General features: G+C 35.5%; 1 protein-coding gene across 1 annotated transcript in view; it reads right to left on the bottom strand.

Annotated features, from left to right (window-relative positions):
• Positions 1-13,241, bottom strand: part of LOC148947759 (ADAM 17-like protease) — a 44,020-nt gene extending 30,779 nt beyond the window's left edge. The window contains 2 exon segments of the mRNA XM_089095998.1: positions 6,554-6,692; positions 12,507-13,241. Of these exon segments, the coding sequence (XP_088952124.1) occupies positions 6,554-6,692; positions 12,507-13,241 (874 nt within the window).
• Positions 13,242-14,326: the final 1,085 nt, after the last annotated feature.

The raw sequence follows: 14,326 nt of genomic DNA, 5'->3' as shown, positions 1-14,326 counted from the left end.
TGCTCTCTTAGAAAGCACCCACTTCCACATCCATCTTCACTTAATGATCCATCAACATATAGTTGGTTATATCCATCATATTCCTTTTTTAGGAGCTGTCCAAAATGTTGGATTGCAGTTTGGGATTCAATTTGTTCCTTTTTTTGGGGGAGGAATTCTAGTTTAACCTCTGGGGTGATTGATATCCATGGTGGATCTTTTGCTATTTGCGTTCTTCAGCTCCGTAAAGTTAACTCCGTTCCCACAAATAAAGTACGCTCCGATTCCAGCTTAGTTTCATTTACCGAATAACTTCCGCTTGCAATCATTTGTCTGATTCAGTTTAATCTTTCATATATTATTCCCTCCTTCGTTGCCATTGCCTATCATTTCATCAGCAATCAAATTGTTAGTGTTTTTTTTTGTTTCCTCTTTGTAGCGTAATGACTGTTCTTTAAATGTCCTTCCTTTCTTCTCCTTTTTTCGCGCATAAAGTTTAAATATTTGGCTTATTCAAGCATTGCTTCTTAGCTTTAGATTTTAGGGAATGAGAGTGCCGACACAGCTGCTAAAATGGCATGTAAAACAATAACTGTATTTACTAGTGGTTCAACTCCTAGATCTGCAATAAAATTAGATCAATTGGAGCAGTCAGTAAGAGCATATGATTTTGAGGACAACAGAAATCACTCAGGGAATTGGTTTGTTACCCGACCAGAAGCACTAAAGTTCGAGAGACATTTGTACCAAGGAGTAAGTAGGACAGAGGGAAGATTAGCATTTTGTCTTAGATCAGGCCATGCAGATACAAAATTATACAGGCCGAAGTTTTATGGAGAGTCAAGTAACTGGGAGTTTTGTGACAAAGAAGAAAGTCTGGTACATCTTCTTATAGATTGTGATAAGTACACTCTCAAGGCGTTTTTTCAGGAAAGAAGAAAACAGTTGAGTGTAAATTTGATTTTGGGAGGATTTGCAAATGATAGTGACAATATACAGATCCTAAAGCTGGTTGTACAGTTTATAACTGCCATTGGGAGAGATAGGACAATGTGATGGGAAGAACAATTATGATTAATTAATGTGACAGAGCAGATTATTGATGATTGACTAACTAAAGTGGGATCCAGATTTATTGAAAGAAGACCCAAGTGACCGAGCAGTCAAGAGGGGTCTTTAATTCGTTCATCATCTTCATCATCATTGCTTCTTAGCTTTATGTTTTAATTGCTTTGCATTGTTTTATGATTCATTTAAGAGTAATAATGACTACCATTTATAAAGTTCTGAGGGATAAACAACTACAGGATTTAATCAATGATGAAGAAACAAAATCAAAGTGCTCCTCCTGCAACACTTCTTTGGGCGAAGTGAATGAAGGCTGCTGCAACACTTCTTGTTGCCCTTGCAACACAAACCTAGTTTCTTTGTGTAAGATAGTAGTTCCATAGATATAGCAGCAACATAGCTTGTCTTCATCTCTTGGCACAATATGAGAATGGAACCAGGAGAAATATGTAATATAACAGGTAATACTCTGATTTAAATTTGACGTAAACCAGCACATCTCCAGTTTTTTTTTTGCAATACCTCTATCCAAAATAGGGCCACGATATTTATGTTGGGCTCTGGGGGTCTCAGAAGGTTATTTTGAAGGGGCTCCGGCTGTCGAGCTGATAATATATTAGACCAGAATAAAATGAGATGTACTACGAGTTTTATAAAACTAGCTTTTTCCAGTTGTATGTCCAAATCAAGACTTTTGCTTAGCTTCTTAAAAACATCTATTTAAACCTTTCAGAAGCCAATCTGAATGAAACTAATTTTTTTAAATTTTAACGTTATAATACTTTATTGACTCTAAACTATATATAGTCAGCAAAGGATGTTTTATAAAAATAAGTATTACTTAAAAAAAAGTCAATATAACTAAGTCCAGGCTTTAAATACACTTAAATTATCAAGGTATTTACTAATTATATCTGACTGCTGAAAAAGGGTTACGTGGAAACTGACATAACATATACATCTTATAAAATTAAGAATACTCAAGAATTAAATTTTTAACAAACAAAATACCACCGCATGCAGTTATGGAATTTTTGGTAGTAGCAGGGGCAAAATTAGAAAAAGAAACGTGGGGAAAAAATCATCAAAATAATCTAAAACATATGGCATAAAACAGCTTAATAAGGTTTAGCTATCTTTGGGTATCAACAGACTGCTAATATTTGAATTTTTATGGACAAAAAATGTCTTTAAATATTACTAACTGGTTTCCCATTTTTACCTATTGTTACCCCCATTTGTGCGTTATATTTTTTCTTCTTGAGATGCTGCACGAATTTAGCATGGTCGAAAATATGATAAATATGTCTTTTAGGATGACTTAATCCCCCGAAGTCCCCAGGGGGAGGGATGAAAGTTATGAACTTTATCCAATGTTAACATATAGTATTGGTTATTGGGAAGTATACAGCCGTTTTCAGAGGGGATTTTTTCTGTTTGTGGGGGGGGGAGGCGTGGGCCGGGGTTATGTGGGAGGATCTTACCATGAAGGAAGTTTTCATGGGAGAAGAGACATTGCTATGAAGGGGGTGCCGGATTTCCCAGCATTATTTAAATAAAGATCAGAAATTATATATAAAAAAAAACAAGTTTTCCAACTGAAAATAAGGAGTAACATCAAAACTTAAAAAGAACAGAAAAAATTACGTGTATGATTGGGTTCATCCCCTTGCCAATACCTTGCTCTTTAAGCCAAAGATTTTTTAGTACTTTCATAAAAGCTATTTATTCTAAATAACGGCCTTTGTGATTAAGAGGTCCTTTTTTAAGAATTGGACCAAAATTCAAACTTTAGCTTAAAGAGCGAGGTATTGACTAGGGGGCGAGCCCCCTAATATACGTATTAAAAATATATGAATATAGAAGTTCGTTACGTAAGTTAATTTGTAAGTTACGTATATTTATTAATAATAAAAACGTTCGTAAATGAAATTAATCAAGTTTCGAGAAAGCCATTTAACCAAATAAAAGTAAAATTAATATGCAAATTTTGTTTTAATTATTCATGTACGGGGAGGCAAAATCAAAACCTGCATTAATTCAAAAACGTTCAAAAATTAAATAAAAAAAACAAGTTTTTTTAACTGAAAGTAAGGAACTACATTAAAACTTAAAACGAACAGAAATTATTCCGTATATGAAAGGGGCTGTCCCCTCCTCAACGCCTCGTTCTTTACGCTAAAGTTTGATTTTCTCACAGCTCTTATTTTTTTTAACAATAAAAAACTTTAGCGTAAAGAGCGAGGCGTTGAGGAGGGGACAGCCCCTTTCATATACGGAATAATTTCTGTTCGTTTTAAGTTTTAACGTCGTTCCTTACTTTCAGTTAAAAAAACTTGTTTTTTTTAATTTAATATCATATAGGGGTTGTCTTTTCTGCATTATAAGATTTGCTAACATCTGTGCTTTTTGTGTCAAGTAAAAAAAAAATTATTATGATAGAGGAAGAGCTATTCCAATGCTCCATTCTATGCTAAGCTCTAAGTCACCTATAGAAATTTTTTTCCGAAGAAAGAGAGGGAGGGGGTAATAATGGGAGAAACATCACCAGAAAGGTATCAGATTTTTCATGAATACTGCAAGATCCTGTGCCTTCTTTATTTTTTGTTTCCTGGGTGGGGGGGGGGGGTATAGTGGTTATTAAGAGTTCCTTTGAGAAGTGTTACCAAATGCCTGTATGAAGTAGACCGCAGAATATCAACACAAACCTGCTCATTCACTTAATGGCTGGAACGATTTAGAATTAATTGTGCAAGTTAATAGCAATGGTAATTAGCAAAGAATGAATTGCACTGCTAACCACTAGCAGGTAAAGTTCTTTAGCAGTATTAGAAACGCAGTAATAAATTATTTATGCTTTAACGGTTCGACTACTAGCATTACTATCACTAACAACTCATTATAGCACCAAACCACCTAAGGTCAATACCATAGCGCATGCTCCTCGTCTAACCTACTACTCTGATCTTTGCTCTACACTCCCTCCCTTGAAGTGCCTGGTATCTTCATATCTTGTCTTCTAACCTCTTTCACCTGGAGGTCCTATTTCTCCTTTTAACCTGCTTCATTATTAAAAAACACAGCTTTCGACAAAAATCATCATTCATTTGTAAAACATTACCAATCGCCTTAATCTAAATAATTTCTTAGACTACGCTGTTTTTTCGTTTAAGCAAGAAAAAACGGCTTTTAATTTCAACAAAGCAGTGTACAAAAATAAAAAGGAAACAACACTTTAATTTAAAAATATCCCGATTCGGCGCCACTTCCGGGAGGCTTTTTCAACGGAAAAAACGAAAAGAAACAATTGTTGATTAACCTGTGAGATTTGGTTAGGGGTGGTGGACCTGGGGTTTGGTGAGCTTCTTCGTTTGTTCAAGTAAATGTTGTCTTCACTTTTAATAGATTCCCATTTGTATACTGAATGTTGAGAGGAGAGTGATCCATGGTTTCACTATAAACATTCCCTTTGGTTTTATTCTTATGTTGTTATGTTTTATTCTTATGCTGGAAGTTTTTTTATAATGTAATTTGCTTTTGTTTATTTATTTTTTCTTCTTAATGTATTTAGTCGTCATTTTTTTTTTTTTATATATATGTTTTTTTTTCGTTTCTTTTCGTTTTTTTTTTTCTAGAAAGGTTCTCGGACGCGGGGCCGAACGCGGGGCCGTGTTGATATTTAGAGCTTTGAGCTGGCAGAAAAACAACTACCATAATCACCAATATCACATTCTATGATAGGAGCAGAAAGAGCCATTTAGAGGTAATGAGAGAAGTTAAGGGATAAATGGTGAAGACATTTTCGAGAGTATCTCCTCTCGAAACGCCAACGAAAATGGCAAAATCACCGTGGCAAAATCGAAAGAGAAGTTTAAGGGATACATGGTGAAAAGAAATGCGAAAATATCTCCTCTCGTAGACGCAACTGAAAATGGCAAAACCACTGTGGCAAAATGGCAAGAGAAGTTTAAGGGCTATATGATGAAAAGAAATATGAAAATATCTCCTCTCGTAGACGCAACTGAAAATGGCAAAACCACTGTGGCAAAATGACAAGAGAAGTTTAAGGGCTATATGATGAAAAGAAATATGAAAATATCTCCTCTCGTAAATGCCAATGAAAATGGCAAAGTCACCGTGGAAAAATGGTAAAAGGAATTTAAGGGATACATGGTGAAAAGAAATATGAAAATATCTCATCTCGTAAACGCAATCGAAAATAGCAAAATCACCGTAGCAAAATGGAAAGAGAAGTTTAAGGGATACATGGTGAAAAGACATACGAAAATATCTCTTCCCGTAAATGTCAATGAAAATGGCAAAATCACTGTGCCAAAATGGCAATAGAAATTTAAGGAATACATGTTTAAAATACATACAAAAATATTTCCCTTAGTAAATTCCAATGAATATGTCCAAATCAACGGGGAAAAATGATAAAGGTAATTTAAGGAATTCACGGTGAAAAGAAATACAAAAATATTTCCCTTCGTAAATGCCAATTAAAATGGTAAAATCAACGTGGCAAAATGGCAAGAGAAGTTTAAGGAATACACGGTGGAAAGACATACAAAAATATCTCCTCTCATAAACGTCAATAAAAAAGCCAAAATCACCGTGGAAAAATAGCAAAAGAAGTTTAAGGGATAAACGGGAAAAGACATACAAAAATATCAGCTCTAAGTGCAATGAAAATGGCAAAATCACTTTCTTATCGGTATTGTTGCCAAACTTACAAACTCCGAAGTTGGGAGCTATTTTATTAGTGTCAAAAATCCTTTCGAGGTTAACGAACACTAATTGAAGCATTTTTTAAATGTTTATAAAACTGAGCTCGTTCATATAATAAAATAATGAAAAGGTAACTTAGTATTGCCATATAGTCGACTATATAAAAATGAAATATAAAATTAGAATAATTGACAAAGAAAGAACAAAATATGAAATGATTCAAGAAAGATAAGAGCTGGGAAAAAAGGGTACAAAACTAATCTCATCACCACTGCAATCAATTTTCTGTAAGAGTGGGGGAGTCATTTGGAAGTCACAAGAGAACTTAAAGGTAAAAACAAACCTAAAAATATGCCTTCTCGTAAATAAAATGACACATAAAAAAATTATGAAAATGACACAATTATACTAAAAAAAGACATCTGTTGACACATTTGGGACACGGTTGGGAGTTAAGTCCATAACCATTTCATTAATACAGCATTTCTAGTAAAAAAGGGATTCGACGATACCATAAACTTTCACTCCTTGTAAGGCAAAACAACATAAAGAAAGCTAACAAGTTAATCAATCTTGTATCAAAGGCCCTTTCATAGTATAAAGGCGCGTAATAACACTTCAATCACTATTGTTCAGAGTAGAATTGTAGTTACAAATTGAACAGAAACTTTTATAGATCTTATTCGATTTAAATATAAAAGGAGGTAAAATATTCCTTAATATATTGAAGAAAATAAAAAATGAAAAAAAAAATATGAGTAGCAGCTTCACATACCAGGAGTACATATACCGCCAACAGAATTCCTTCGAGGTGATCCAACATAAGCCAATCCTAATATTCCTCCATCAAACTTAATATCCGTGAATAAGTGAGCTAAGCAGTAGTCTTTGTGTCCGTACTCCCGACTAAAAACCTTCAATGAACTAAGTTAAGTAAGCTTTTCATATTAGCTATGAAATCATGAGTAAGGCTAATAACGCATGAAAGCCTGGTTACTTCAAACTTGAAGAATACATGGCTCATGGGAAGCTCGAGAATACATGACGCAATGAAGTGCAAACGGACTATGTTTGAACTATTTACAATGCATAATTTCAGATACTACGCATAGCATTATATTTTCATCCCTGCGTCTGAGGAAGATATTTATTTATGACTTGGATCCAATCATTTTCTGAATTACTCTAAATAACTCATGACCACTAAGTCCAAAATCAGTTTGAGAGTTCAAGGTGCGAGGGTAGACATAAAAATTAATGTTAAAAGGACTAAATATCTTAAACTGGAAATTAATGAGAGTAAACAGATGACGGTTTCATCGAAATTGACCAAACGGGGGACTTCACTTACTTAGGAAGCATTTTTAGTAAAGGAAAGTTGATCTATTGAAGATTTGAGAAGTGAAAAAAATAAGGCGCATGATGTGTTTTCCCGAGTTAAATTTTTTTTAGAAGAATAAATAGATGAGTTAAAAGTAATTTGTAGTTATAAGATTAGCTTACAAGGGCCCACGGTAAATAGAACTGTTGAAAACCATTCAAAAACATGGGTTCTATGAAAAGCTGAGGAATACATGCTAATATATGGAATATATGCTAAATCTTTTACAGAGAAACAGCCTAAGGATAGTACAAGCATAGTTTATAGACCAAGTTGGTCTGAGCAGAAAATATAGTCAATTCCACTCCCTCTATCTACTATGAAAAAAAGGTTAAGACAAAGAATTAAGCAAGAAAGAACGGGTTTTAATTTCAACCAAGCATTGAACAAAAATTAAAACGAAACAACACTTTAATTAAAAAAATATTCCGAATATTTCGGCCCCGCGTCCGAGAACCTTTCTAGACAAAAAAAAACGAAAAGAAACGAAAAAAAAACATATATATAAAAAAAAAAACACGACGACTAAATACATGAAGAAGAAAAAATAAATAAATAAAAGCAACTTACATTATAAACAAACTTCCAGAACATAACAACATAAGAATAAAACCAAAGGGAATGTTTATAGTGAAACCATGGATCACTCTCCTCTCAACATTCAGTATACAAATGGGAATCTATTAAAAGTGAAGACAACATTTACTTGAACAAACGAAGAAGCTCACCAAACCCCAGGTCCACCACCCCTAACCAAATCTCACAGGTTAATCAACAATTGTTTCTTTTCGTTTTTTCCGTTGAAAAAGCCTCCCGGAAGTGGCGCCGAATCGGGATATTTTTAAATTAAAGTGTTGTTTCCTTTTTATTTTTGTACACTGCTTTGTTGAAATTAAAAGCCAAATCGTTGTCTAATAGAAATGCAATTCTATATAATTTTGAGTGAAGATCCTTTGATCTTTTAAGATATGTAAGTGCAGCACAGTCTAGAAATATGTGAGTTCTTGCGGCCCATAAATATCTCTTTTGGAAGTGCTTTAGACTTTGTACTAAGGCAAAAAGTTCCCTGTTGTGGTTATCAAACCTTGATGCTGCGCCATTAAGAACCTTTGAATATGTTGCCACTATTCGGAATCTATCTGTTGTTTCCATTGTTGCATTAAAATTGAAGCAATACTTTTTTCCGAGGCATCCGTGACAAGTTAAAATTCTTTGTCTTTATCAGGAAATTCTAAAAAGATACTATTTGGATTTAATAATTCTGTTTTTAATTTTTCAAAGGCTACCCTTTGTTTTGGGCCGAAAATAAAAGGAACATTTTTTCTAGTTAGTCGAATTAAAGGTTCAGCTAATTTTGCGTAATTATGATAGATTCCCCTGTAACAACCTGTTAAGCCTAGAAATGACATAATTCCTGTGACGTCGCTTGGTGGTTCTTATTTCTTTATAGCTTCTAATTTTTGTACGTGTGGTTTCGCTCCTTCTGTAGAGACTCGAAACCCTAACAAGTCACATTCTCCCGAAAAAAATTGAGATTTATCAATATTAAGCCTTAGATTAAATTTTATAGCCTGTTTTAAAGTTAGTTCAATATGTTTCAAATGTTCTTCAAAGTTCGCTGACGTATGTATTGTCAAGTCATCTACACAACTTGATAAAAATGAAGAAAATTCGGGTTCGAAGACCTGGTTTAAAAATTCAACAAAAGCGCGGGGCGAGAAAACTGACCCTTGTGGCACGCGTTTAAATACATAAGAAATCCCCTTATTTGAGAAACTAAAATATTTTTGGCTTTCTTCAGCTAAGTTGCAGTGACTAAATCCATTTCTAATATCAATAGTTGAAATGAATTTGGTTTGTTTAGATGGATCAGAGATGACCTCTGAAATTCTCCGAATATCCCACTGTGAGCATTTTATCGCTCTATTTATTGCTCTTAAATCTATGAGGAACCGACTATTACTTTCATCCCACAAGTTTTTTGGAGGAATTTTCCCATCCTTTCCTGGTTTTCCTATGCAAAATATTGGAGCTGTATATTCTGAACGTCTTATTTCAATTATTCCTACTTTCACCATTTCGTTTATGTGTTTTTGTTAGCATTCTGTCATTAAAATGGTAAAGGGAATTGTTTGACACACTTAATAGGTATATCTGGGTCTATTTATACCTTATATCCTGGGAGTTCATTTTGCCCTACATCATAAGGTACAGTTGCAAAGACTCGTTTCAATTTTAACAAGATTATTTGAAAAAAAACTACGTTTTCTAAAGAGTTAAAGAGGCTGAGTTACAAGTTCGAACCTTAAAACGTACAGGGATTAGGAGGCACAGTTGGGGGGCTGCCGCCCCCCAATACCCCCGCTTTCGCAGCCTTTAAATAAAAAAAAAAGTTTTTTAAACTGAAAGTAAGGAGCGACATTAAATCTTAAAATGAGCAGAAATTATTCCGTATATGAAAGGGGCTGTGCCCTCCTCAACGCCTCGCTCTTTACGCTAAAGTATGACTTTTTCACAACTCTTTTTTTTAAACAATAAAAACTTTAGCGTAAAGAGCGAGGCGTTGAGGAGGGCACAGCCCCTTTCATATACGGAATAATTTCTGTTCGTTTTAAGATTTAATGTCGCTCCTTACTTTCAGTTTAAAAAACTTTTTTTTTATTTAAAGGCGGCGAAAGCGGGGGGTATGGGGGGCGGCAGCCCCCCAACTGTGCCTCCTAATCCCTGTACGTTTTAAGGTTCGACCTTGTAACTCAGCCTCTTTGACTCTTTAAAAAACGTAGTTTTTTTCAAATAATTTCAGCACGTTTTTGTACAGTTTATTACTTATTATTGCTTGACTAACTGTTTGCTGATCGTGTCAGGAGTTATTTAAAAAAGAAACTGAGTTTCTTTTTTAAACTGTAAATTCAGTATATAAAAAATTTTCTCTGACGGTGAGTCGAACCCGGGTTTTCCGCCTGACAGTCGGGAGTCTTGACCGCTTGACTAAAGAGACACAATTGTAATTGTTTTTTAGTAAAGAGAATCTATTTTTTAAAGCAAGCAAATCCCCATAAAACTTGATATTTGGTTTTTGAGAACAGGAGTGATCAGATTGAGCTGAAATTTCAAGGATAAGCTCCCAGGCCCCAGGAAAAGTTATCCTCTAAATTTCAGCCCGATCAGACAACGTTAAAGGGGGGTTGTGGTGGGAAAAATTAACATGGGCTATTTTAGTAAAACGAGGTTTTCCGTAAAAGTAAATTCGGGGGATAAATTTTTCGGTCTGAAAATATCAAAAGGCACTAACAGGTCAAATTCTGCTTCGAATGAGTCCTCATTTACCTGGATCAGTTGCCAACTGTGACCTGTAGACGTGGATAAGAAAAAAAAAGAGAAATGAATTTTAAGTGGCTATATTTGGTTTTTTGAAAACAGGGAAGGAGTGATCGGATTGAGCTGAAATTTCGAGGACAAGCTCCTGGGCCCTAGGAAAGCCTAACCTCTAAATTTCAGCCCAATCGAACAACGTCAAAGGGGGGCTGTGGTGGGAGGGTCGAAACTTCCGGCCCAGTTTACCCCATGAAGATAAAGTCGGAGGAGGATGAAATTTTGCACGTTTCTTAGCTTGGGCTACAAAATGCGATCACCGCCGTCTCTCTGCGGCCTCTAGGACCTGAAATCGCCTAACATTGTGGTGGGTCGCCTCTTTTTAGAGGCACAAGTGTGCCTCCTTGATAAAGTCGGAGGGGGGTGAAATTTTGCACGTTTCTTAGTTTGAGCTTGGGCTACAAAATGCGATTACCGCTTTCTCTCTGTGACTGCTAGGACCGGAAATCGCTTGCGGGCTCTTATAGGAAAATGAGCCCGCGTTTTCGCGGGCTAGCCCGCTTATAGCGGGTTCTTATAGGAAAACGAGGTTTTTCGTAAATGTAAATTCGCGGGATAATTTTTTCGGTCTGAAAATATCAAAAGGCTCTAACAGGTCGAATTCTGCTTCGAATGAGTCCTCATTCACCCGGATCAGTTGCCAACTGTGGCCTGTAGGCGTGGATAAGAAAAAAAAGAAATGATGAATTTTAAGTGACTATATTTGGTTTTTTGAAAACAGGGAAGGAGTGATGGGATTGAGCTGAAATTTCGAGGATAAGCTCCCGGGCCCTAGGAAAGATTAACCTCTAAATTTCAGCCAAATCGGACAACTTTAAAGGGGGGCTGTGGTGGGAGGGTCAAAATTTCCGGCCCAGTTTACCCCATGAAGATAAAGTCGGAGGAGGATGAAATTTTGCAAGTTTCTTAGTTTGAGCTTGGGCTACAAAATGCGATCACCGCCGTCTCTCTGCGACCTCTAGGACCTGAAATCGCTTAACATTGTGGTGGGTCGCCTCTATATAGAGGCACAAGCGTGCCTCCTTGACTGTCTCTACTATTTGTTTTCTTTCTGAACTTAACGGACCCGTTTTAATTCTTTTTAAAAATTCACTGTCTTCCAATACAATTTTATCCTCCTCTATAGAGAGGGATTCTTCTTTATTTTCTTTTACTCCTGCTGCTAAGAGAGTCGTATCCCTTAAATATTCATTGTTTATCACCTCATATGAACCAACGATTGTACCTTGTGGCAAATTTAGAGGTTCATCGCTAGTATTAAAATAAACTATTTTATTGCATTATTATAAGTTTTCCATATCGACGGAGATGTGTGTAATTGTGTCTGAATATTCGCGGTAAACATTATAGTGTTACCCTGACCTACAAAGGGTGCTGAGTGATTCGACAATTTGGCCTTAATGATTTTGAAACAATTGTCCTGAATTCAGACCTGTTTTGCTATATATGCCAATCCCCTTCCCGAAATTTCTTCAGTGAAAAACGCAAGGAAATTTATTTCCTCCGTGCTCGTGCTCCCTAAAGAAATTTTATTATATTTTAAATTTAACGTACAATCAAGTTTGTTTAAAATATCATATCCTATAATTACGTCAAATTTCAAGTCTGGGACGACTAAAAATTTCTAAAATAATCTTTTATTCCGTTTTGCCTCATCTGTAAGGCAGAATGCTACATTTATCTCTCCTATTAGTGGTAAAGTCTCTCAACTTAAAGATTTCACGTTTCGCGAGGATGGTTTGAGGCGTCTACGAACTTCTACTGGAAATTTTTGAAATATTTCCTCCTTTAACAAGCTTCTTTGGCACCCGCTATCTACGAAAAATTTTACAAAATTTTGGTCTGCTATATTAGCAGTCCACATAAATGGGAAAGAACTTGGTTCAGTTTTATTTCCCTGTAACGCACTAAAACAAATATTTTCATTTTGGTTAGAAGGAGGGTTTGTGATTTTATTTTCTTGCTTGGAACTTACCTCCTCTAAGTCATGCCTGATTATTTTTTTTTCAATAGGATTTGGTGCCATACATTTGTCTGCACTATGCCCAAATTCTTGGCACCTTATACATGCTAGATTTTGCCAACAGTCTTTCCGGTAATGTCCGGATTTCCCACAATTTGTACACTTTGGGATTTTGCAATCCACTTTCATGTGTCCCAGTCTCCCACAATTAAAACATTTTCTTTTTTCATAGTTATAGTTGCCTTTGTTTTTATATTCTACTTTGTGGTTAACTGCAGGTTCTTTAGTGGAATTCCTGTCTCTTGAGTCTACTACCGCTGCTCCAATGAACATATCTGCGAAGTCCCTATATATTAAATCTATTGGTTCGAATCTTTTTGCAAGTGTTAATAATTCATCTTGGTCGTCCGAGGCCTTAGATTGTTCTAATACTCTGCTGCCAATGAAAGGGAGCATGCCATTTTTAAAAATACTCATCGTAATGTCATTTGCTCTTATACCAGGAGAATTATTTGCATAACCTTTTGCCCTTCCCCTGCTCCGGGAGTAAAATTGGTGTACTAACTCATATGGCCTTTGTTTCTCAGAGAGCAGCTCTTGTAGTTTTTGTGCGACTGGTTTGTCGTGTAAAAAGGCTTCTTTTAGAAGTCTTTCTAAATGGTCTAAATCTCTTATGTTGGGAACGTCTAAACTTGTTGCGAATCTTTGTATATCTCCTCTTGTATAACAGATAGCTTGATTTATCATAGCAATATCATCTTTCCCTAAACTCCTTTGTATTTGTTTAAGGGTGGCAATCCATGAATGGATTTCATTTGGATGTGTCAGTAACGAGATGGGAGGCGCTTGCTCCACAAATAGGTTTTGAAGCCTGCTTGTGACTGGGGGTCTCCACATTGCTCGTGTAGAGCGTTTATTCTAGCTTGTGCGATCTCTTCTAGTCTTATTCTCTCCTCTTGCGCTTGTCGTAGTGCAATTTCTAATTCTTTAATTTTGTTTTCATTTGAACTCATGATGGATCTATTCTTTTCAATTCTTAGTGTGGGAAACGATTTGATCCCTTATAGTGCTTTAAGTCACTAAAATGGGTCTATTTATAAATTGTATGAGAATTTTCTCAGTACCATGAATTAAATTTACCCTCAAGTTTAGTATTATAATTACACACTCTTGAGGATGATTAATCTATGACCCTATTTAAGTAAATTATAGACGATTCCGATACTAGAACTTGTAGTAAAGAGAAAGAAAAGGGGAAGATATAAAGAATCTTAGGAAGATAAAAGGCCGTATGAGCTTCCCTTTAAGGTTAAAAATTTCTTTAATGAACACTTTTTCAAACTTTTCTGTCTTGGATAGGTTTGGAAAACTGAACACACACTTTCTTGTCAGGAACAGAGGACTAAATTTTACCAAATTTTATAGATTTAATTAATCCTCCCCCACCTAAACGAAAGTTGCACCAAACTTGAGTACCGCTGCTACCAGTTGTAAGGTTGCCCCTATTATCAGGGCTAATAAATATGGTAGCGTGTTACAAACGGAGGCTTTGGTAAGAAATCGGTACTCAGAATTCATTGACAACTGATTTTTATTACAAAAGAAGATAAAAAGAAAAATATTCTAATTCTGATTATGTTAAATATTTCTAAACCTCTTCTAGGTCTAATGTCTATGGTCTACTTGTTCAATCCACCAATGTTTACCGAAAAGAAAAAGATTAAGTTAATTCTAGGCTATCGAATGTTTCTACTTAAAGGAGTTACACTTGAATAGCTAGTCAAGGCTTGAGTTCTGGATTATTAAAATCCTTTAGTTCAAACTATTGCTGA

This window comes from Artemia sp. Qi Xiang Cuo, chromosome 10 (genome assembly GCF_049724085.1).
Source record: "Artemia sp. Qi Xiang Cuo chromosome 10, ASM4972408v1, whole genome shotgun sequence".
Taxonomy (NCBI): Eukaryota; Metazoa; Arthropoda; class Branchiopoda; order Anostraca; family Artemiidae; genus Artemia; species Artemia sp. Qi Xiang Cuo.
Note: the sequence above shows the minus strand (reverse complement) of the source record. Positions and strands in the feature narration are given on the sequence as shown.